At 34.8% G+C, this 24,688-nt stretch overlaps 3 protein-coding genes and 2 pseudogenes across 4 annotated transcripts; 1 reads left to right on the plus strand and 4 right to left on the minus strand.

Moving 5' to 3' along the window:
• Positions 1-1,055: 1,055 nt before the first annotated feature.
• LOC147389755 (uncharacterized) lies at positions 1,056-4,200 on the minus strand (annotated as a pseudogene).
• A 921-nt stretch (positions 4,201-5,121) lies between these two features.
• On the minus strand, positions 5,122-8,021 carry LOC147389756 (uncharacterized). The gene is made up of 2 exons (XM_086418779.1): positions 7,406-8,021; positions 5,122-5,607 (listed from the first exon to the last, which is right to left on the minus strand). Exons 1-2 carry the CDS (start codon positions 7,961-7,963, stop codon positions 5,122-5,124), a joined length of 1,044 nt encoding a protein of 347 aa, XP_086274905.1. The 5' UTR covers positions 7,964-8,021.
• A 1,881-nt stretch (positions 8,022-9,902) lies between these two features.
• Positions 9,903-13,614, minus strand: LOC147389757 (uncharacterized). The gene is made up of 3 exons (XM_086419800.1): positions 13,057-13,614; positions 11,073-11,460; positions 9,903-10,000 (listed from the first exon to the last, which is right to left on the minus strand). Exons 1-3 carry the CDS (start codon positions 13,612-13,614, stop codon positions 9,903-9,905), a joined length of 1,044 nt encoding a protein of 347 aa, XP_086275926.1.
• A 1,074-nt stretch (positions 13,615-14,688) lies between these two features.
• Positions 14,689-16,957, minus strand: LOC147389758 (kiwellin-1-like; annotated as a pseudogene).
• A 1,289-nt stretch (positions 16,958-18,246) lies between these two features.
• GSTT1 (glutathione S-transferase THETA 1) lies at positions 18,247-23,312 on the plus strand. 2 transcript variants are annotated; one of them, XM_086418545.1, is made up of 7 exons: positions 18,248-18,426; positions 18,502-18,575; positions 19,537-19,597; positions 20,869-20,922; positions 21,176-21,255; positions 22,565-22,770; positions 22,917-23,312. In XM_086418545.1, the coding sequence occupies exons 1-7, from the start codon at positions 18,362-18,364 to the stop codon at positions 23,127-23,129; spliced, it is 753 nt and encodes a 250-aa protein (XP_086274671.1). In that variant the 5' UTR covers positions 18,248-18,361; the 3' UTR covers positions 23,130-23,312. The 2 variants fall into 2 exon arrangements, with proteins under 2 accessions (XP_086274672.1, XP_086274671.1); XM_086418546.1 differs by lacking the exon at positions 18,502-18,575 and having other exon boundaries at positions 18,247-18,426.
• Positions 23,313-24,688: the final 1,376 nt, after the last annotated feature.

Consider the following 24,688-nt stretch of genomic DNA (forward strand, 5'->3'; position numbering starts at 1 on the left):
TTTGATCCCTTCAGTGATACTCATAGATAGGAATTTTGAACCGTCACATTTTTATATGGGTTCTTGAAATCTTTCATTTTTTTTTTCTTAAATTAATTCATAATCATTCCATATAAACTCCCTATCAAAGAGCGTGTAATCGTATTTGACACCCTTTGACATACCAAACTGGAAGCTACTGTCTATATATCACAATATTTTCTTTATCGAATCTATCAAACTGAACATTTAATCTTGTACCCATTAAAATTGAGCATATATAATTCAACTTAGTTCTTTTTCTCTTTTTGTATTTCTTTTCTTTAATAACTCATCTCAACAAATCTCCTTTAGGCTCTACATAAACGAATGGTAAATTGCAAGAAGATGTGAATCATGGTATCACTTATACAAATTAATGAATTATAAGAGTAATTCTGAGATGAGAAAACGGTGAATGAATTTAAAAGTAATCACTTTTCTAGTGAGTTTTTTTTTTATCCTGAAAAAGAAAACAAGATTTTTTTTAATTTTTTAAATTAGTTACTTCTTAAGTAGATTGATGTTCTTTGGATGGAAATTTGAGAGAAGTAGACAGAGGATGGGGGGGCGAGTCACAGCAGAACAATCTAATTCAACAGAGTATTTTAGTATCGAAATGATGAAATATGATCTTTGTTATTTTTAATTGTGAGAAGGCCAAGTTATCCCATTTTCTTTTCATTCTTCTTTCAGTTTCCCCACAAAGGACTTTCAGCATTGTCTTATTAGGTTTCTTGTCATTGGTTATGAATTACAACATCTTCGATTCCCTCGCAGAAACCAGTGTGGTCTAATTGTACTACAAAAGAAAGTGCAACTATATTGACAGATATTACTAGATTAAGAAAATTTACACAATATTTCATAGCATTTGGTGGAGACTACAATAGGCTTAAATCCAAACAAAACCACCAAGTTTGGAAAAAGAAGAAAAAAAACAGTCTCTCTTATATGTATTACTAATCCATACATGGAACTCACTCAAACATACGAAGTACAACCATACAGACTAAATAAAGGAAGTATAATGGATTTTAAGCATCAGACCAGACAATGTCCAAACCTCCCCAATCACTGCGTGGCACGCCCAGCGCTTCCCACACAGCTCTTGAGGCATCAACAATGTTGTTAGGACATGGAGGCTGGTAATCGTGGTCACTATCACAACCCATAGTTGAGTCACACTCATCAACCACCATGGCCACCACACTACGTCCATTACCGCTGATCGTGATGTTCTTCAAGCACCTGCTCTCATTGTTGAACCATCCAGTCGATAGAGCTACCACCGGTGGTCATCAGAATGATATTGATTGTCACATTCTGATGGCCCACCACCATCTCCACCCTTCTCAAAGCTGTTGATTGTCAAACTGCCTTTGTATGGCTGGACACAGGTGGTGAACACCTGTAGACAGGGTAGAGCTTTTCCTTGTACACAACAATCAGAGTCATTCTCTCTATTGCATTGACCAGGAGGGGGTTTCCTACCTCTCACATTGCCACTTTGTTTACATGACTGGGCTTCAACATTCAGGCATTCTACAACAAGGAGTACGATAAGAAGAAGTAATGCACTTAATGTAAAGTTCTTCATCTTCTCTAATTCTTTCTAGTCTTGTGTGATAATGCTTTCTGCAAAGCAAGTGCTCATGTGATAGGTATATATAAGGTTCAAACTTCACTTAATGCTGTTATTATGGACTGAAAATGAACAATTTTTGGCATAAAATTTTTAGTAGTAGCTATCCATCACAGTGGTCAATAACCAGATTCATATTCTATGCACATAATTGACACGGCCTGACACACAGATGTATTCTTAATTAATGACCTTATGCTAGAGTTTGATGCAGACCTTTTTTTCATTTTTATTTTTATGGAATCCTGCGTCTCATTGAACCTCTAAGAACGTCATGGGACGGCATTAGAAATAATATCAGATCAATGTCGCGGTCCACCATCTTGTTTAATAGCTTAGTTTAGAGCCAAATAGGTTGTCTGTTATGAAATTAACAGCTAAGATAAAGCCTTAGGGAAATTCGTAAATTCATATAGGGACAGACTTGTAGTCTCATATCTCAATCATGTAATACTTTAGAAATGCATTTAATCCTAATTTAATGTTTTTAATGTTTAGCATAGTTAGCATAATTGTCTCTTCTAAGGTGTACACTTCATCATTTCTTTCACGAGGAGATTTGCTTCCCCCCAATGATACTCATATATGTGAATTTTGAACAGACTTACATTTTAATTTGGGGTTCTTGAGATCTGCTTTAAGAGAAAAATATCAGGCTTTGATCATAATTACCTCTACAAGCTCCCTAGCAAGGAGCATGTTAATCGTATTTATCCCCCTAAACAACACTGTTGCCTGCTATATCTCGCTATATTTTAAGTATCGTAACTATCAATTGAACACTTTATCTTTAAAATCAGGCTTTGAAAACCAAGTAGTAATTCTTGGATGAAAGAACAGAGAAGAACGAATTTAAGATCAAATACTTTTCTAGAAAAAAACAAGAACAAGAACAATCCAAAAGTAGTTACTTCTCAAGTGAATTGATGTTCCTGGACAAGATTTGAGATCGAGAGAGAGAGAGAAACATCATAAATATGTTCTCTTTAACCAGAGTAAATGATCACTGTTTTAATTAATTAAATTTCAAAAATACCATTTGCAATGGAATTCTTGAATCTATATAACAAAATTATGGAAATTTTTTAAGGTTACATATGGGTATTTTGATAATTTAATCTAAAATGATGTATTTTTCGAATTTATTGTATTTTTTCCTGTAGAATTATAAAGGTAAATGTTAGTGGACATCCGTATGTATATATCCATTTTTGTAGATAAAATTTCAATGAAAAATAGATAAATTTACACAAATATTTTCAAAATGCATTGGGATACAAAAATTCATGGAGTCTTTTATCTGTTTTCCTACTTCTACAAGTTAAATTAAGTTGCGAAGGAAAACCAAATGTTGCTCACAGCTAGCTAGTTGTTCCTTAAGCTAAAAAGTTAATATATTATTATCACAAATGATCTAGCTTAATTCAACAGAGTATTTCAATGTCGAACCGACAAAATATGATCTTTCATTTTCTCAATTGAGAGACGAGAGCAAGGTTATCTCCTTTTCATTTCATTCTTCTTTCAGTAAGTACTTTTGTGACATTAGCAAATCTCAAGAGATTAGAGCATGTCTTATATATTAATCAATTTCATTGTGGTTGATTACCAACAACCTGTCACTTGTGTGTAGTCTAATGGTTACTTCAAAAGAAATTGCAGCCATGTTGAGACACAGTACTATATTAAAAAAAATTACACAATATTTCATGACACTTGGTGTACAAGTACAATAGGCTTAAATCTAAACAACCTCAACAGGTTTGGAAAAAATGAAAAACAAATAGTCTCTCTTATATGTATTACTAATCAATACATGGAACTCACTCGAACTAACATACAAAGCACAATCATATATGAACTCTAATTAAAAAGACTATATCTTGTGGATTTTAAGCATCAGACCAAACAATGTCCAACTCTCCCCAATCACTACGTGGCACGCCCAAGGCTTCCCACACAGCTCGTGAGGCATCCACAATGTTGTTAGGACATGGGGGCTAGTAATTGCGGTCACTATCACAACCCATAGTTGACTCACAATCATCAACCACCCTGGCCACCACACTACGCCCATTGGCACTGATGGTGATGTTTTTCAAGCACCAGCTCTCGTTGTTGAACCATCCAGTCGATAGAGCTACCACCAGTGTGTCATCAGAATGGTATTGATTGTCACATTCTGTTGGTCCTCCACCATCTCCACCCTTCTCGAAGCTGTTGATTGTCAAAACTGCCTTTGTATGGCTTGATACCGGTGGCGAACATTTGTAGATGGTGTAAAGCTTTCCTTGTACACAACAATCAGAGTCATTCTCTGTATTGCATTGACCAGGAGGAGGTTTTGTCCCCTTCACTTTGCCACTCGGCTTGCATGACTGGGCTTCAACATTCAGGCAATCCGCAAACAGGAGTAAGATAACAACTAAGGCACTTAAACTAAGGTTCTCCGTCTTCTTTGTTGTTTCTCTTTCTACACTTGTGTGGAAATTCTCAATGCAAAAAAACAAGTGCACATATATATAAGGTACAACCATCTCATAATTCTGTAATTTTGCGTCGAAAAACAATTTTAGGCGTAAAATTATTGGGAGTTGCTAGCTGCAACAGTAGTCAATAGTTGGATACCATGCCTCAACACAATTGCCACAGCGTGATGACTTGAATTAAATTTCAGATCCTTATATTAGTCGTCTTCTTCTCTAAGGTCTCCCACCTTAAATGTCAGGGAGAGGTTTATTCTTAATTAATTCTATTGTATATGGCATTACATTACTATGCTAGAACTTGATTGTATTTTCCTGTGTTATTTAAGATAGATGCACCTTTTTTTAATATTTTATTGGTTAATTTGTTATAGTGAAATTCTGCGTCTTATCCAACATCTCAATGGCATGGCTTTGGAGATAATTTAATGTCAATCTCACTATCACCATCTTGTTTAATGGGTTCGTTTAGACCCAAATATTTTAAATTTTTAAAAAGAAAAATGGAAGTTACTTTCTACTTTATAAAAAATATTTTCTCCCAAAGCCACTTTCTTCCACATTTATTTTATAACCAAACAGGACCAAAGTGATATGAACTTATATGATAATATACTTACAGTCCGAGTTTGATTGAATAAATACAATTAATCTCACTGTTACAATCTCACAAATTGTGGATAAAGACTTTCTAAATGCTTATATTTTTCAATCAGACCAGGCTATTTGGAGAAACCAAAGCCAGATCTTTGTTATGGTTTTATGGGTTTGTAATGGTTTGGATACCAACTTCGTGGCTTACTACATAACACCACCAAAAAACTCACAGAGAGAGAGAGAGAATCATACTAAGACTAGACACAGAAAATATACACAATCTCATAATTTTCTACTTCTCAATACATAGAGCTCACTCATTACATACAAAGCACAATCATTTAAAATACATAAAACACTAGCACATGATGGATTTTAAGCATCAGACCAAACAATGTCCAACTCTCCCCAATCACTTTGTGGCACACCCAACGCTTCCCACACAGCTCGTGACGCATCAACAATGTTGTTCGGACATGGGGGCTGGTAATCGTGGTCACTATCACACCCCATAGTGGAGTCACACTCATCAACCACCATGGCCACCACACTACGCCCATTAGCACTGATCGTGATGTTGTTCAAGCACCTGCTCTCGTTGTTGAACCATCCAGTTGATAGTGCTACCACCAGAGTGTCATCAGAATGGTACTGATTGTCACATTCTGATGGTCCGCCACCATCTCCACCTTTCTCAAAGCTGTTGATTGTCAAAACTGCCTTTGTATGGGTGGATACAGGCGGCGAACATTTGTAGATGGTGTAGAGCTTTCCTTGTACACAACAGTCAGAGTTATTCTCTGTATTGCATTGGCCAGGAGGGGGTTTTGTCCCCCTCACTTTTCCGCTTGGCTTGCACGACTGAGCTTCAACATTCAGGCAATCTGTCACAAGTAGTAGAATAAGAAGTAATGCACTTGAACAGAAGCTCTTCATCTTCTCTCTCTCTCTCTCTCTCTCTCTCTCTCTCTCTATCCTTGTGTGATAGTGATAATGCTTGCTGCAAAGAAAGTGCTCATGTGATGGTATATATAAGGTAAAAACTTCTCATACTCACGTTATTTGACACTGAAAAATAAGAATTTTTGGCATAGAATTTCTAACCAGCTATCACAGTGGTCAATAACCAGATATCCTGAAACAACATAATTGCCACGGCCTGATGACTTGAATCAAATTTTGGATCCCAATTATAGTTGTGTTCTTCTCCATGTTTCCATACCTTGGCAAACACGTCAAGATTATTCAAAATTAACCATATTATATACAGTAACCTTGTGCGGGAGTTTGATCTGGACCTTTAGTTTATATTTTTATTGAAATTCAGCATCTTGTTGAGCCTCTATGACATCAATGGCATGGAATTGGAAAATATCTCAAGTCGATGTCAACCATCACCATGTTGTTTAATGGCTTAATTTAGACCGAAATATGTTACTTGTTATGAAACTAACTGCAAAGACAAAAGCCTAAAGAAATTCTGTGAAACATATAGGGACAGAATTGTAGTCTCAATCAGGTGATAGTTTAGTATACGTAGTTAATCATAATTTAACGCTTTTATGTTTAATATTAGTTAGCATAATTGTCTCTTCTACATTGTACATTAGCTTTTCTTTTCTGAGGAAATTTGATCCCTTCAGTGATACTCATAGATAGGAATTTTGAACAGAGTCACATTTTGATATGGGTTCTTGAAATCTTTTTTTTTTTTTTTAATTTATTCATAATCATTCCATGTAAGCTCCCTAACAAGGAGTGCGTAATCGTATTTGACACCCTTTGACACACCAAACTGGAGGTTACCTTCTATATATCATAATATTTTCATTATAGAATCTATCAAACTGAACATTTAATCTTGTACCCATTAAAATTTAGCATATATAATTCAACTTAGTTCTTTTTCTCTTGTTGTATTTATTTTCTTAAATAACTCATCTCAACAAATCTCCCTTAGGCTCTACATAAACGAATGCTAAATTTTTAGAAGTCGTGAATCATGGTATCACTTATACAAATTAATGAATTATAAGAGTAATTCGGAGATGAGAAAACAGTGAATGAATTTAAAAGTAATCACTGTTCAAGTGAATTTTTTTTTTTTTTTTTCTGAAAAAAGAAAAAAAGATTTTTATTTTTATTTTTTAAATTAGTTACTTCTCAAGTAGATTGATGTTCTTTGGATGAAAATTTGAGAGAAGAAGACAGAGGACGGGGGAGTGAGTCCCAGCAGAACAAACTAATTCAACAGAGTATTTTAATTGTGAGAAGAGCAAAGTTATCCCATTTTCTTTTCATTCTTCTTTCAGTTTCCCCACAAAGGACTTTCAGCGTTGTCTTATTAGGTTTCTTGTTGTTGGTAATGAATTACAACATCTTCGATTCCCTCGCAGAAACCAGTGTGGTCTAATTGTACTACAAAAGAAAGTGCAACTATATTGACAGATATTACTAGATTAAGAAAATTTACACAATATTTCATAGCATTTGGTGGAGACTACAATAGGCTTAAGTCCAAACAAAACCACCAAGTTTGGAAAAAGAAGAAAAAAAACAGTCTCTCTTATATGTATTACTAATCAATACATGGAACTCACTCAAACATACAAAGTACAACCATACAGACTAAATAAAGGAAGTATAATGGATTTTAAGCATCAGACCAGACAATGTCCAAACCTCCCCAATCACTACGTGGCACACCCAGCGCTTCCCACACAGCTCTCGAGGCATCAACAATGTTGTTAGGACATGGAGGCTGGTAATCGTGGTCGCTATCACACCCCATAGTTGAGTCACACTCATCAACCACCATGGCCACCACACTACGTCCATTACCGCTGATCGTGATGTTCTTCAAGCACCTGCTCTCATTGTTGAACCATCCAGTCGATAGAGCTACCACCGGTGTGTCATCAGAATGATATTGATTGTCACATTCTGATGGCCCACCACCATCTCCACCCTTCTCAAAGCTGTTGATTGTCAAAACTGCCTTTGTATGGCTGGACACAGGTGGCGAACACCTGTAGACGGGGTAGAGCTTTCCTTGTACACAACAATCAGAGTCATTCTCTCTATTGCATTGGCCAGGAGGGGGTTTCCTACCTCTCACATTGCCACTTTGTTTACATGACTGGGCTTCAACATTCAGGCATTCTACAACAAGGAGTACGATAAGAAGAAGTAATGCACTTAATGTAAAGTTCTTCATCTTCTCTAATTCTTTCTAGTCTAGTGTGATAATGCTTTCTGCAAAGCAAGTGCTCATGTGATAGGTATATATATGGTTCAAACTTACTTAATGCTGTTATTATGCACTGAAAATGAACAATTTTTGGCATAAAATTTTTAGTAGTAGCTATCCATCACAGTGGTCAATAACCAGATTCATATTCTATGCACATAATTGACACGGCCCGATACACAGATGCATTCTTAATTAATGATCTTATGCTAGAGTTTGATGCAGCCTTTTTTTCATTTTTTTATTGAATCCTGCGTCTCATTGAACCTCTAAGATGTCAATGGGACGGCACTAGAAATAATATCAGATCAATGTCGCTGTCACCATCTTGTTTAATGGCTTAGTTTAGAGCCAAATATGTTGTCTGTTATGAAATTAACAGCTAAGATAAAAGCCTTAGGAAATTCTGTAAAATCATATAGGGACAGACTGGTAGTGTCATTTCTCAATCATGTAATAGTGTAGTAGATGCATTTAATCCTAAGTTAATGTTTTTAATGTTCAATATTAGTTTGCATAATTGTTTCTTCTAAGGTGTACACTCGCATCGTTTCTTTCGCGAGGAGATTTGCTCCCCCCAATGATACTCATATATGTGAATTTTGAACAGATTTACATTTTAATTTGGGTTCTTGAGATCTGCTTTAAGAGAAAATATCATGTCTTTGATCATAATTATCTTGTACAAGCTCCCTAGCAAGGAGCATGTTAATCGTATTTATCCCCCGAAACAACGCCCATTCACAAACCTAATTGGATGTCCCCTGCCATATCTTGCTATATTTTAAGTATCTTAACTATCCATTGAACATTTTATCTTGAAAATCGGACTTTGAAAACCAAGTAGTAATTCTTGGATGAAAGAACAGAGAAGAACGAATTTAAGATTAATTACTTTTCTATAAAAAAAACAAAACAAGAACAATCCAAAAGTAGTTACTTCTCAAGTGGATCAATTTTCCTGGATGAAGATGTGAGATCGATCTAGAGAGAGAGAAACATCATAAATATGTTCTCTTTAACCAGAGTAAATGATCACTGTTTTAATTTAATTAAATTACAAAAAATACCATTTGCAATGGAATTCTTGAATCTATATAACAAAATTATGGAAATATTTTAAAGGTTAACATATGGGTATTTTGATAATTTAATCTAAAATGATGTATTTTTCCTGTAGAAGTATAAAGGTAAATTTTAGTGGACATCCGTATGTATATATCCATTTTTTTAGATAAAAATTTCAACAAAAAATAGATAAATTTACACAAATATTTTCAAAATGCATCGGGATACATAAATTCATGGAGTCTTTTATCTGTTTTCATAATTCTACCTGTTAAATTAAGTTGTCGAAGGAAAACCAAATGTTGCTGAAAGCTAGCTAGTTGTTCCTTAAGCTAAAAAGTTAATATATTATTATCACAAATGATCTATCTTAATTCAACAGATTATTTCAATGTCGAACCGACAAAATATGATCTTTGATTTTCTCAATTGAGAGGCTAGAGCAAGGTTATCTCCTTTTCATTTCATTCTTCTTTCAGTAAGTATTTTTGTGACATTAGCAAATCTCAAGAGATTAGAGCATGTCTTATATATTAATTTCATTGTGGTTGATTACCAACAACCTGTCACTTGTGTGTAGTCTAATGGTTACTTCAAAAGATATTGCAGCCATGTTGAAACACAGTACTATATTAAAAAAATTACACAATATTTCATGACACTTGGTGTACAAGTACAATAGGCTTAAATCTAAACAACCTCAACAGGTTTGGAAAAAATGAAAAACAAATAGTCTCTCTTATATGTATTACTAATCAATACATGGAACTCACTCGAACTAACATACAAAGCACAATCATATATGAACTCTAATTAAAAAGACTATATCTTGTGGATTTTAAGTATCAGACCAAACAATGTCCAACTCTCCCCAATCACTACATGGCATGCCCAAGGCTTCCCACACAGCTTGTGAGGCATCCACAATGTTGTTAGCAGGGGCGGAGCCAGGATTTTGTTTATGTGGGGGCAACTAAGAACTTATAAATAATATTAAATTTTATTTGATAAAATCTACCAAAATCAACGTATAGTATATGTATCTGCAATAATTTTATGACATAGATCCCCACTCCAAGGTTTTACCACTGACTTGTGATCAAAATATGAGAACTCAGTCAGAAACAATTGTGAAAACTTATGCATATAAATTAGTGATTGATTTTATTTTTTTTTTTGGAAACAATGTTAACATTTTGTATAAATGTTGTGTTAATAACATACTGTGGAGTGGATCCTAACCGTATCAATTTGTGGCATCCAAAAACATGATCTGGTGCCATGGGTTATAAAGGAAAAAATTCTAAAATTTTGAGGAAAAATGTTAATTTTTATCGCTGAATTTTAGTTTAGATTTGGGAGTTCGGTAACCATCTATTTTTAACACATTTGATTAGGCAAAAAATCTTTTTTTTTTCTTTTTGAATCGATGTTTTCCATGAAATCCAGAAGATTGTGGTGTTGGATTGAAAATTTGATAATCCATATAAGCCCAACGACCTTTAGGAAGATTTGAAATCTTACTAAATTAGTCATGCTAGCCTAATTCATAAAGGAGGGTTTGTTCACTAACCAACTTGATAAAGCAAGGGGGCTTTTTAAATAAAATTGCAACAAATAGGTTTGCCCAGTAAAACTCTCTTCTAAATTTTAGAAATTTGTGTGTGGACGAAATCTTTACAAATTATTTTAAATTATTAATAGAGAGCTACTATTGCCACACCAACTTTTACCAACACCACACCAATTCCTATATAAATCACAAGAGAATTCACACTGTTGGTTTGTGTTAGTGAAGTGGCAATAGCAACTCTCTTATTACTAACCAATTAAGGTTTTCAAAAAAATTGTGGGGGCAATAAGAGATTTTAGAAAGTTTTTTTGGGGGCAAACTCTTAGGAAATCAAATTTTCATTATACATTACTAATTGCTCGTTAAGATCTTAAAAAGTCCTGTGGGGGCAACTGCCCCCATTGCCCCCACTGCAAATCCGCCTATGGTTGTTAGGACATGGGGGCTGGTAATCGCGGTCACTATCACAATCCATAGTTGAGTCACACTCATCAACCACCCTGGCCACCAAACTACGCCCATTAGCACTGATGGTGATGTTTTTCAAGCACCTGCTCTCGTTGTTGAACAATCCAGTCGATGGAGCTACCATCAGTGTGTCATCAGAATGGTATTGATTGTCACATTCTGATGGTCCTCCGCCATCTCCACCCTTCTCGAAGCTGTTGATTGTCAAAACTGCCTTTGTATGGCTTGATACCGGTGGCGAACATTTGTAGATGGTGTAAAGCTTTCCTTGTACACAAAAATCAGAGTCATTCTCCGTATTGCATTGACCAGGAGGAGGTTTTGTCCCCTTCACTATGCCACTCGGCTTGCATGACTGGGCTTCAACATTCAGGCAATCCGCAACAAGGAGTAAGATAACAAGTGATGCACTTAAACTAAGGTTCTTCATCTTCTTTGTTGTTTCTCTTTCTACACTTTGTTAAAATTCAACAGCAGCCCAAATTGAGAAAAGCCCATATTTATTGTCCAAGCCCAATGGCTATTTAGAGCCCAATTTCTAGAATCTTCTTAGAGAAAACTCTAGATGATTTTAGATAAAAGAAAAATAGAAGATTCTAGAATTATAGATATTTTGGTAGAAAACTCTAGACTAATAGATATTTTTAGAAAATTCTAGATGACAAAATTGTAACCACTAGATTAAGAATGTGTTGGCACAATCCTAACCATTAGTTAAGGAGGTACCACTAGTATAAATAGGGGTGAGTCCTCTCATTTTGTAATCAAGTAGTAAGAAACAAGTTGTGAGTAAGAGGTCTTGAGAGGTTGTAAAAAGTGTGAGTGTTTGTAAAAGTGTGTTTTTCTTAATAGAGTGTTATTTTCTTCTTCAATTTGTGAGTGATATTTTTATTGAGGGTATAGTACAAGTAAATTGTTTACTTGTTTATATCTAATATTTGTGCATTTAGAGTCAAGTACTCTAGATTTTTCCTCTACACACTTGTGTGGAAATTCTCAATGCAAAAAAACAAGTGCACATATATACAAGGTACAACCATCTCATAATTCTGTAATTTTGCGTCGAAAAAACAATTTTAGGTGTAAAATTATTGGGAGTTGCTAGCTGCAACAGTAGTCAATAGTTGGATACCATGCCTCAACACAATTGCCATGGCGTGATGATTTGAATTAAATTTCAGATCCTCATATTAGTCGTCTTCTTCTCTAAGGTCTCCCACCTTAAAAGTCGGGGAGAGGTTTATTCTTAATTAATTCTATTGTATATGGCATTACACTACTATGCTAGAATTTGATTGTATTTTCCTGTGTTATTTAAGATAGATGCACCTTTTTTTAATATTTTATTGGTTAATTTGTTATAGTGAAATTCTGCGTATTATCCAACATCTCAGTGGCATGGCTTTGGAGATAATTTAATGTCAATCTCACTATCACCATCTTGTATAATGGGTTCGTTTAGACCCTAATATTTTAAATTTTTAAAAAGAAAAACGGAAGTTACTTTCTACTTTATAAAAAATATTTTCTCCCAAAGCTACTTTCTTCCACATTTATTTTATAACCAAACAGGACCAAAGTGATATGAACTTATATGATAATATACTTACACTCCGAGTTTGATTGAATTGTGGATAAAGACTTTCTAAATGCTTACATTTTTCAATCAGACCAGGCTATTTGGAGAAACCAAAGCCAGATCTTTGTTATGGTTTTAGGGGTTTGTAATGGTTTGGATACCAACTTCGTGGCTTACTACATAACAACACCAAAAAACTCACAGAGAGAGAGTATCATACTAACTTAGACCATTTACTAGTAACAAGACTAGAAACAGAAAATACACACAATCTCATAATTTTCTACTTCTCAGTACATAGAGCTCACTCATTACATACAAAGCACAATCATTTAAAATACATAAAACACTAGCACATGGTGGATTTTAAGCATCAGACCAAACAATGTCCAACTCTCCCCAATCACTTTGTGGCACACCCAACGCTTCCCACACAGCTCGTGACGCATCAACAATGTTGTTCGGACATGGGGGCTGGTAATCGTGGTCGCTATCACACCCCATAGTGGAGTCACACTCATCAACCACCATGGCCACCACACTACGCCCATTAGCACTGATCGTGATGTTGTTCAAGCACCTGTTCTCGTTGTTGAACCATCCAGTTGATAGTGCTACCACCGGAGTGTCATCAGAATGGTACTGATTGTCACATTCTGATGGTCCGCCACCATCTCCACCCTTCTCAAAGCTGTTGATTGTCAAAACTGCCTTTGTATGGCTGGACACAGGTGGCGAACACCTGTAGACGGGGTAGAGCTTTCCTTGTACACAACAATCAGAGTCATTCTCTCTATTGCATTGACCAGGAGGGGGTTTCCTACCTCTCACATTGCCACTTTGTTTACATGACTGGGCTTCAACATTCAGGCATTCTACAACAAGGAGTATGATAAGAAGAAGTAATGCACTTAATGTAAAGTTCTTCATCTTCTCTAACTCTTTCTAGTCTTGTGTGATAATGCTTTCTGCAAAGCAAGTGCTCATGTGATAGGTATATATAAGGTTCAAACTTCACTTAATGCTGTTATTATGCACTGAAAAAGAACAATTTTTGGCATAAAATTTTTAGTAGTAGCCATCCATCACAGTGGTCAATAACCAGATTCATATTCTATGCACATAATTGACACGGCCCGATACACAGATGCATTCTTAATTAATGACCTTATGCTAGAGTTTGATGCAGACCTTTTTTTCATTTTTTTTTGTTATTGAATCCTGCATCTCATTGAACCTCTAAGATGTCAATGGGATGGCAATAGAAATAATATCAGTTCAATGTCGCTGTCACCATCTTGTTTAGATCCAAATATGTTGTCTGTTATGAAATTAACAGCTAAGATAAAAGCCTTAGGAAATTCTGTAAAACCATATAGGGACAGACTTGTAGTGTCATTTCTCAATCATGTAATAGTGTAGTAGATGCATTTAATCCCTAAATTAATGTTTTTAATGTTTAATATTGGTTAGCATAATTGTCTCTTCTAAGGTGTACACTTGCATCGTTTCTTTCGCCAGGAGATTTGCTCTCCCCAATGATACTCATATATGTGAATTTTGAACAGACTTACATTTTAATTTGGGTTCTTGACATCTGCTTTAAGAGAAAAATATCATGTCTTTGATCGTAATTATCCTGTACAAGCTCCCTAGCAAAGAGCATGTTAATTGTATTTATCCCCCGAAACAACGCCCATTCACAAACCAAATTGGATGTCCCCTGCCATATCTTTCTATATTTTAAGTATCGTAACTATCCATTGAACATTTTATCTTGAAAATCGGGCTTTGAAAACCAAGTAGTAATTCTTGGATGAAAGAACAGAGAAGAACGAATTTAAGATTAATTACTTTTCTATAAAAAAAACAAAACAAGAACAATCCAAAAGTAGTTACTTCTCAAGTGAATTGATGTTCCTGGATGAAGATTTGAGATCGATCTACAAAGGATTTGGATTGTTAACGCTGTCACTTGAGAAGTAACAACCCATATGTTAACCTTTAAAAAATTTCCATTATTTTGTTATATAGGGGCTGGTAATCGCGGTCGCTATCACAACCCATAGTTGAGTCACACTCATCAACCACCCTGGCCACCACACTACGCCCATTAGCACTGATGGTGATGTTTTTCAAGCACCTGCTCTCGTTGTTGAACCATCCAGTCAATAGAGCTACCACTGGTGTGTCATTAAAATGGTAATTATTGTCACATTCTGTTCGATTGCAAATTACAGATATAAAATGAACAAATAATAATAAATTTTGGCAAGCAAAGTTCGATCCACAAGGACAACGATCGATTCAAATCTTCTTTCAACTTAAAACCAATGCAGATTTTAGTAACCATATTAGAAACAGAGTATAGAGAAATTACAGCTGAGAAGGAGAATGAAATTAAATTGAAATGCAATGTAAAGATTAGAGGGATCAAATCCACCCTTGCAAGCTATCTTAAAATCTGAACTATTCTATTTCTATCTCAGTCCACGCAACGAAGCTCTTGTTCGTGGATCAGAATGTAAATCGCTTAATTCTTTAAGTGAATCCAAAATATATGTGAATCCTTAACCAAGATGAGATTATCAAATTTATGTATCAAATTCGTCACTAAGCATGATTAGGCTTGATTTTATTTAAGTATGAATCATCTAAGTTAAAATCCTAGATATAAATTGGATAATCCCAATCTTAAGAGTCTTCACAAAGGCACATTAAAACAAGAATAATTTACCAAAACGGTAGAGTTTTCGAAATTAATTCCGAAAACGGTACACTGTAGCAATTAATTCCGAAAACGGTAAATTTACCGTTTTCGGAATTAATATTTTTTACCAAAACGGTAAAAACAGTAAAATATTTTTTTTTATACCGAAAATACCCTTTTTTGTTTTACATATATATTTACAATTTTAACCTTAAAAAAATGAAAATCCAACTAAAAAGATTCACTCTCTTTCGGTAATCCAACAATCATATGTATTTATAATTTTTTTTTACCGAAATCAATTTTATTTTTGTAATTTCAGTCAAAAAATAAAAAAGGGCATTTTCGGTATCAAAAAATATATTTTACTATTTCTACCGTTTTGGTAAAAAAAATTAATTCCGAAAACGGTAAATTTACCGTTTTCGGAATTAATTGCTACAGTGTACCGTTTTGGTAAATAAATGAAAAGTTGTGCATGTTTTGGTAAATCTGCCTTAAAACAAATGCAATAGAATTTATTCGACAACATTAAGATAAACTTGCTCCAGCTTCATTGACCTCTCTATGGAGTGTCTAGCCAATCATCGTGAGAAACAAATTGCAACAAAGTAAAAATAAATAGAGTAGAGTAGAGAAGAAAATGGAGGTTTCTTGTTGCTCTTTGATTCCAAAACCAGTTTGAAGCTCTTTGATTACACAGCTTGAAAATAAATTAAGAACTAGACTAAGGTTACAAGAAGAAATAAAGAATAAAGGGGAAGAGAGTGTTCTTTTAGTTCTTACTCTACAAAGACTCTCTTTCTCACACAAAACAGAAATAACAGAGCAAAATTAGAAAGAAGAAGAGGGACCCTTTTCTTTGAGATAACCCTTCTATTTATAGAACTTCTTTCGGGTTTCGAGTCAAATTTGCTCTAATTGATGCGAGACAGATCCACCACTGCAATGGTTAAGAGGCCTAGAAGCTTTAGTACAAATCTTGAGGCATATCTCCTCAAGATCACCGCGGCACACCACAAGGTAATTGCTGCGCGGTGATGTGGAAAATTTTGGCTTTGGATTTTGGGTGGATGATTCGACTTGGCTCGAGCATTGTAATAAAAATTATTTTATTTTTATTCGTCTCCGAATTTTACCTTTTTACCTGCAATCAATTAGAAATTCTATTAGCTCAATAATTAGACAATTTTATATAATTTATTTTTATTTGGGGGAAAATATCAATCAAGTGTGGGTAATTTATGTATAATTATGGTCCAAGAATTGACTTTATGGGACCTTATCACATTCTGATGGTCCTCCGCCATGTCCACCCTTCTCGAAGCTGTTGATTGTCAAAACTGCCTTTGTATGGCTTGATAACAGTGGCGAACACTTGTAGACGGTGTAAAGCTTTCCTTGTACACAACAATCAGAGTCATTCTCCGTATTGCATTGACTAGGAGGAGGTTTTCTCCCCTTTATTTTGCCACTCGGCTTGCATGACTAGGCTTCAACATTGAGGCAATCCGCAATAAGGAGTAAGATAACAAGCAATGCACTTAAACTAAGATTTTTCATCTTCTTGTTTCTCTTCTACACTTGTGAGGTAATTCTCAATGCAAAAAAACAAGTGCACATGTGACAAGGTATGTATAAGGTACAACCTTCTCATAATTCTGTAATTTCGCGACAAAAAAAACAATTTTAGGCGTAAAATTATTGGGAGTTGCTAGCTGCAGCAGTAGTCAATAGTTGGATATCATGCATCAACATAATTGCCACGGCGCAATGACTTGAATTAAATTTCAGATCCTCATATTAGTCGTCTTCTTCTCTAAGGTCTCCCACCTTAAAAGTCAGGGCGAGGTTTATTCTTAATTAATTCTATTGTATATGGCATTACACTACTATGCTAGTATTTGATTGTATTTTCCTGTGTTAACTAAGATGGATACACCATTTTTTAATATTTTATTGGTTTATTTGTTATAGTGAAATTCTGCTTCTTATCCAATATCTCAATGGCATGGCTTTGGAGATAATTTAATATCAATCTCACAATCACCATCTTGTTTAATGGGTTAGTTTAGACCCAAATATTTTGGTGGTTATTTTACCATCTCCAATGACGAACCATAGAAAATACTTTAGATACATATTGGTGGAATAGGAATAGAGTTGTAATCTCAACGAAGTGATAATGTAATAGTTGTATTTATCTTAATTTAGTGTTTCTAATATTTAACATTGATTAGCATTCGTTTTTGTTTCTTTTTTTGAAAGGTCAACAAGGTTATGACAGACCTAGACCAGTTACAACCTCAGGAAAGAAAAACCCTATTGGATAGGATAATATCATAATTGCTTTCTCTATGTTGTAGATTGATAATTTTTCTTTTGTGATGCTTACGGATGAGAGTTTTGAACAAACAACATTTTGGTGTCGATTTTAAGAGAAAAGTATTTTGTCTTTGATCTTCAATCATCTCTTTCCAGACAAGAAGTGTGATTTTCTTACTCGAGTATTTTTACTCGGTTTGGCTTGACAAGGGTACAAAACCGTTGATTGGTCTTTTTGGGATTATGCCCGCATAATATCAGACCGAGTGAAAATACTGGAGTCCAACAATCATTAGCCTGATGTTAATGTTGTTTTAACTCCACCTTTTAACATTAAAAAAAAAAACTGGCCAATTCATCTCAATTTGTAGGCAATTGGGTGAGAAGGTCGATGTTAATCATTGAGATTCGAGATGACTCGTCCAAGAGTTTGAAAGACTCGGTTGAGTTTAATAAAACTCGGTCAATTATGATATTTTTTTTATTTTAAAATAAAATAAACGCCTTTTAATAAGCCATCGTATACTGTAAATCATTGTGCCTGCCTGTTGACAAACACCATCCATATCTGTACTTGAAGCCGAACCATTAAGAAAGAAACTAAGCAGATTAGTTGGGAGAAGAGAGAGACTCGAAGAAAAAATGAAGTTGAAAATCTATGCCGATCGAATGTCCCAACCATCTCGAGCGATTATTATTTTCTGCAAGTAATCTCTGTCTCTCTCTCTCTCGAATTCCTGTGTGTAAATTTAAATTTTTTTAATGTTTAATTGGTGATTTAGGGTAAACCGAATCGATTTTGAGGAAATCACCATAAATCTAGCCAAACGCGAACATCTATCGCCCGAATTTAAAGGTGGGTTCATGAAATTTCCAATCTTTCCATTTTATTGCTATTCGTCTGCTCTATAGATTTCTCAACAAAAAAAGAAAAAGAAAAAAGGATAGATTTTTCTGTATTTCTACTTCTGTTGAGAAGCAAAGCTGCAACTTTATCATGTTTCTTTGCCAGTCAATATTTTCCCACTTGGCCCAGATACCAAATTTCCTGATTTTCGAGTTTGACTCGACCTAGTTAATTGAAAGCTCAATTTTTTGTTTTAGTAGAAATGGGCTTTTGAATTTGTCTCTTCTTTTAAACTCAATTTTTGGATTTATTAGAGCCTGGCTGAAACCAAATCGACAAATTAACTAGTCGAATTCAAGTCAATCAGTGAGATTTTGAAAACTAATGTCTATGTGTACTCATAAGTATGCGCATTTGTATATGCAAGCTTGTTTGCATTCCATGTAAACCAATCTTGTGGAAATTAAAGATCCCAAACTCATATAAAATATCATCATCATCATTTTTGGGATTGGCTGCACGAATCTGTTCCTCCATTCAATTTTATCTGTTAGAAATTTTCGAGTAGTTTAAGGGTCGTTGTGTACAACATCAGAAACTACCTAAGATGCAAATTTAAATAATTTTGGCAGTTTGCATTACTCTATTATGTACTGTAAATCTCTCTAGTGCAACAGGAAATAGTTATCATGTATAAATATTGTGTTATAGAGTTCCTTGAAATTTCTTACATATGGTACTAAATTTTAACAAATCATAGATATATTGGATTTGTTTGTGGTGTGGAGAAGCTTGAGTATGTAGTGGATGAATTGGATGTGTTATATGTTGCTATGTAATGGTGGACTAGTTGAAATGTTTGTTTCTGATTTGGGGATTGTTGTACTTCTTTATTTTTCTTAAGCATACAAAAGAAAACTTCTTACTGCATAGATGTAATTAATTCCAGTTTTCATGTTTACATTTTCAGCAATCAACCCATTAAGACAGGTTCCAGCAATAGTCGATGGGAGATTTAAGCTTTTTGAGAGGTATTTCCTGCTTCTCTTGGATCATCACAAACTTTGGATCAATGAAATATGTTTTGATTGTAATTTCCTAAATGCATAGAGATGGTTTGGGCATGTACAAAGAGACTACTAACAAGACAAAGGGTGCCTTGGTTTAGTGCAAGTCTAAGAACCTAGAATGCCAAGGGGAAGACCCAAAATGATGTGGATGAGGTAATAGGAAATGAAATAGAGAAATGCCTTGGCATGTATATGTTACAAAAAAGGAAGCCCTAAGATCCAAATGAAAAAACTTGGGCAAATTATTTGGGTTAGGACTTGATTTAAATTTTGAGCTTTTGCGTTTTTTCTTTCGTTTTTCGCCTGTTCTTTTTCTTGTTTTGGGGGCATCCTCAGTTTCCTTTGTATTCCCTTTTCACTTTTAATGAAATTTTATACTTATCAATATAATAATAATAATAATTGAGATTCTAATTATTCCAATTTCACTAATAGGGAACAATAGGTTAATAATAATGGAAAGAAGTTTTAGCTAATGATTCCATAGTCGGGATTACTTGGATTTTTTTATTTATTTATTTATTATAAATCTCACCTTGAGGCGTGTGAGGCTTACACTTAGAGGAAAGGCACAGGGTCCTAGTCTCAGCTCTCAAGGCCAAAGTCTTAAATGTTGTTGTGGCTCCCTTTTGCTTCATGTAAAATTCACATTTTTGGAATGATAGTAAACTCAAAAAGTTGCATGCCAATGATCTTAAAAGTTTTGAAAAGACAAAATTCCATTTTACACCTTTGATCTCCTCCTTTCTTTTTAAAGTGCTATGTTCATATAGGTCAAGGGTTCAATTCTTTCCACCCTTATGGGTGACGGGGAGTCCAACCCCACACCTTTCCACCACCACCAGTGCACCCTATCACCACGACCATTAAATAGGAAACATTCTAGTCTTACACCTCAATACTGTTTTGAAGATTACACCTCACTTCGAGGGAAATCAAAAAGCCTTGTATACACCCTATGTTCTTTAAAGCATTTCAAGAATCACTATCAAGCATTGCATAACTTGTTAAAACAGGCCCCGTAATATTGCTTGCACCCTTCTTTTCCAAATGGAAGATCAGTTAACTGTAGGGTATCGACTTGTACAGAACACACTGTTAGATATTATTTCTAGACAAATATAAAGTTATTGGTTGTTGTTTGTGTTATCTGGTTTATCTTTCCTATTATATCTTCATCTGCTCTTTATTGGGACTCTTTGTTAATTATTTCCCTTTTGGATATTTTACAGTCATGCAATTCTGAGCTACCTTGCCTGTGCATTCCCAGGAGTTGCAGATCATTGGTAAGTTGAACCGGCTATTTCATTTAACTTTTGATGTCTCAAATTACTAATGTTTCCATTATGTATCTTAGTTGTAATAATTTTTCCATCACGTTATCTTGGTTAATCTTATTAAAAATGTGAACATTAATCTATCCATTGGTTATTTTTTGTTGTATACATTTTTATTTCAATATCATTTTGGGTTCTCACCTTATATCACATGTTTTTCATCCCAACTCTATTCAAGATTTTGTCTTTACTCTTTTGTAAGGTATCCAACGGATCTTTTCAAGAGAGCTAAGATTAACTCAGTTCTGGATTGGCATCATTCCAATTTACGCCGTGGTGCAGGTTTGCTAATTTTAATATATGAAGCTGTGCTGCCATTCCTTTCTAATGAAAAAAATATCCTTGAATCTCTCTCTCATTGTCTTTCTCCAACCCAATTGCTTAAATTGTGAATATTAATGCAATTAGTGACAAAGGTAGATAAATTTCAGAAAGCTGATGTATGATACTATAGATCCACCTAATTGTTCATAGGTACACTAGAGTCAAACTCATGAATAATAATTCACTGGGAACTTACTTAGGAATTTCATTTTCTATGAAAATATAGAAATCATTAGTTGAGCATTTTGGAACTGAAACTGGACACTAGAGAGAATGATGATATCATTCCTGCCATGTTGCTTTTCTCAGGGTGCATTAGAATATTTGTTTTTCTTTTTTTTGGTATTTATGGCATAGCCATGTTCATAAATTATAGTGTAGCATGTTTTAGCTCCAAATGTATCATAAGAGATTTGTGACCAACTAATTATATATAAATTAATCATTATCTTTATGATTCCAAGCTGTTAGTCTTGGGAGCTCTTCTGAAGGAGTGCTTTCATGGTCAGACCTCTTGTTTTTTTATAAGTATAATATATTGCAAAGAGAAAAAACGAAAACAAAGAGGCCGAGAAAACCTCACAAAGAACAAAAAGGAAAAGAAAAACACAACAACACTAGTTACAAAGAGAGTCCCATCTAAAGACAAAATCGTCAAAAGAAATCCCTGCGAACTCTATGTTTAGCTTCGACCATAGGTATAGGAAACCCAAGATCTCTAAAAAACTTGCATGAGAGCTTCTGGTCTTGTCATTGAACACCTTGTTATTTCTCTCGTTCCAAATTCCCCAAGCAATAGCCGAAGGGAGCATAGCCCACAAGTAATGTTTTCTGGTGTGAAAGACATTACTGGACCACTCATCCAACAAAGAAGAAAAGTTACGAGGAAGGACCCAATTAATACCAAATAAACCAAGGAAATTTGACCAAATATTATAGGAGACCTCTTTTCCGTAGATGTGTACATGCTTCTTTACTTCAGTTAATTGTTTATCTTCCACTGTTATGTCCCATGCAATCATGTGCTGGAAAATCAACTGCACTTTTACTATTCAAATTGAAAAATGCAAAAGTTATACAGAGAACAGTCCAACCAAGCTCTTTTGATCCAACTCTAGGATAAAAAAAAAATTCAAGGTTATCCTAAAGCCCCTATAAGGATTCATTGTCACACGCCTCACCCACTAAGTTAATGGTGGTGGCGGACAATTTGGTCAGAGTCACATAACCATGGCCTTTTTAGTTGACACTTTTTCTCCCTCTACAGCTGCCTTTGCTATAAATACCACACTAGCACCTGCACTTGGCCTTCCTTTGAAGCCAGATGTAGCTGCTGAGGCTGAGAAAATTTTGATCTCGTCCCTATCAAATATTGAATCCATTTGGCTCAAAGGGAATGGGAAGTTCTTGTTGGGTAGCTTTCAACCATCAATTGCAGATCTCAGCCTTGTTTGTGAAATTATGCAACTCGAGGTAAAACAGCCTCTTAATTTACATTCTTTTTACTTCAAAGATTATTTTCTTTCTAGACTATCGTCTCAATTCTCTTGGGTAACACAGCTCGAAGAAGAAACAATGTCATCTGCACATTTTTTTTTAAATCTATTGGTTGAATACAGGTTTTGGATGACAAGGATCGCAATCGAATATTAGGCCCACATAAGAAAGTTTTGCAGTGGATTGAGGATACAAGAAAGGCGACGAGCCCTCATTTTGAAGAAGTACATACAATCCTCTTGAAAGCCAAAGCAAGACTACACAAGAAGCAATCTACTGGAGAAAACTTTGAGACTGGATCAAGCATAAAAGCCATGTTGTCATCAAAGCTGTGAGAATGTGGAATAAACCGATGCTCAAATAAATCTATTTGCGAGATCTTTAAGGTTTTTATTATATTGTATCAAAGCCCAAATATAAGACATGTTGCATTAGCTTGCTAATAAGACAAATATTTTCCTTGGTTAAACATAATTGGATGAAAAGTTCCTTAAAAAAATGGAATGTACCTTAGACAAGCCTCAGTGTTGTTTACTTTTCTCTCTTGTTGAAGAACTACAGAAAACCCAAGAACTTGGACACCCTCAAGATTAGAGGAATTGAGGTTGAGCAGCCGGTCAAGGTATAGTCGGATTTACCATTGTGTATATGCCTAAGAGTAAAGTTTGCCAAAGAATGATATCTTTTTCATTTTTTTTTTTCTATGTATTAAAATTTGATGCAAGGTCGGTCTGCTCTGTACATTTACTTGTAGTATAGTGAAGCTTCTCTTTTTAAAAGGACATGGAGTTACTCTTTGAGTTGTTAATTAAATTTAAATCAAGGCAGTAAAATTTTGGATGATTAACCAAAATTTCATAAACTTAGAACAGCCATGTCAAGATTGAAGAATACGATAGAGAGGAATCCAAAAGCATCACATTTACTTCTGTTACCAACTTTTAACACACCCCCAAAAAGTTGTACTTGTTTAATCCTGTTATGTTTCGCCCCCATTAGCCCCTAAGTTCTTCATAAATGACAACTATTTCAAGATAAAATTAGAGAGCATGTTGAAATGTAGAATATGATCAATAGCATTAGAAATTCAGCTTTCCAACAACTTGAATTTGCCGATTCACGAAAAGATTTTCCGAAGTTCCTCTCCAGAGGTCTTCATTGGAGTGTTGAGATTTTTCTCGCCAAATGGAAGACTAGCATGGCCAAGCTGACTGCTATTTGGTAGATGACCTTCTTGATTGGTCGCAAGATACTGTCCAACCAAATTGATAACCCATCAACATCAGTATTCATGTTAAGAGCCTGTTTGATTCATTTAAAAAAACAACATTTTTCATTCTTAAAAATTGAAATGTTTGTTAGGATTAATTTAAAAACTACTTTCAAAATGTAAAAAATTTAAATTTTTAAAAAGCAAAAGGAAGCCACTTTCTACTTTATAAAAGATATTTTCTCCCAAAACTACTTTATTCCACAGTTACTTTATATCTAAACAGGGCCTAAGTGATATGAACTTAACTTATATGATAATATACTTCACTCTCTCGAGGAGATAAGTTGGAAACAAAAGTCGAGGGTCAAATGGTTGAAAGAGGGGGATAATAATACAAAATTTTTTCACAAGATTGCCAACCTCCATAGAAGAAGTAACTAGATTGATAAGCTCTCCATTAAGGATATCGAGGTGGTGGGAGAAGATGAGATTCGGGAAGGTGTGGTGAATTTCTACAAAGATCTGCACAAAGAAAAAGAACCACGGAGACCCCGACCGGATAACCTAGAGTTTAATGCGATAAGTCAAGAGGATAGGGATTGGTTGGAAAGACAAATCGAAGAGGAAGAGGTTAAATCAGTTCTTTTCTCTATGAGTGGGGACAAGGCCCCGAGGCCAGAC

Source organism: Akebia trifoliata, chromosome 12 (assembly GCF_017979445.1).
Source record: "Akebia trifoliata isolate Shusen 1 chromosome 12, ASM1797944v1, whole genome shotgun sequence".
Taxonomy (NCBI): domain Eukaryota; kingdom Viridiplantae; phylum Streptophyta; class Magnoliopsida; order Ranunculales; family Lardizabalaceae; genus Akebia; species Akebia trifoliata.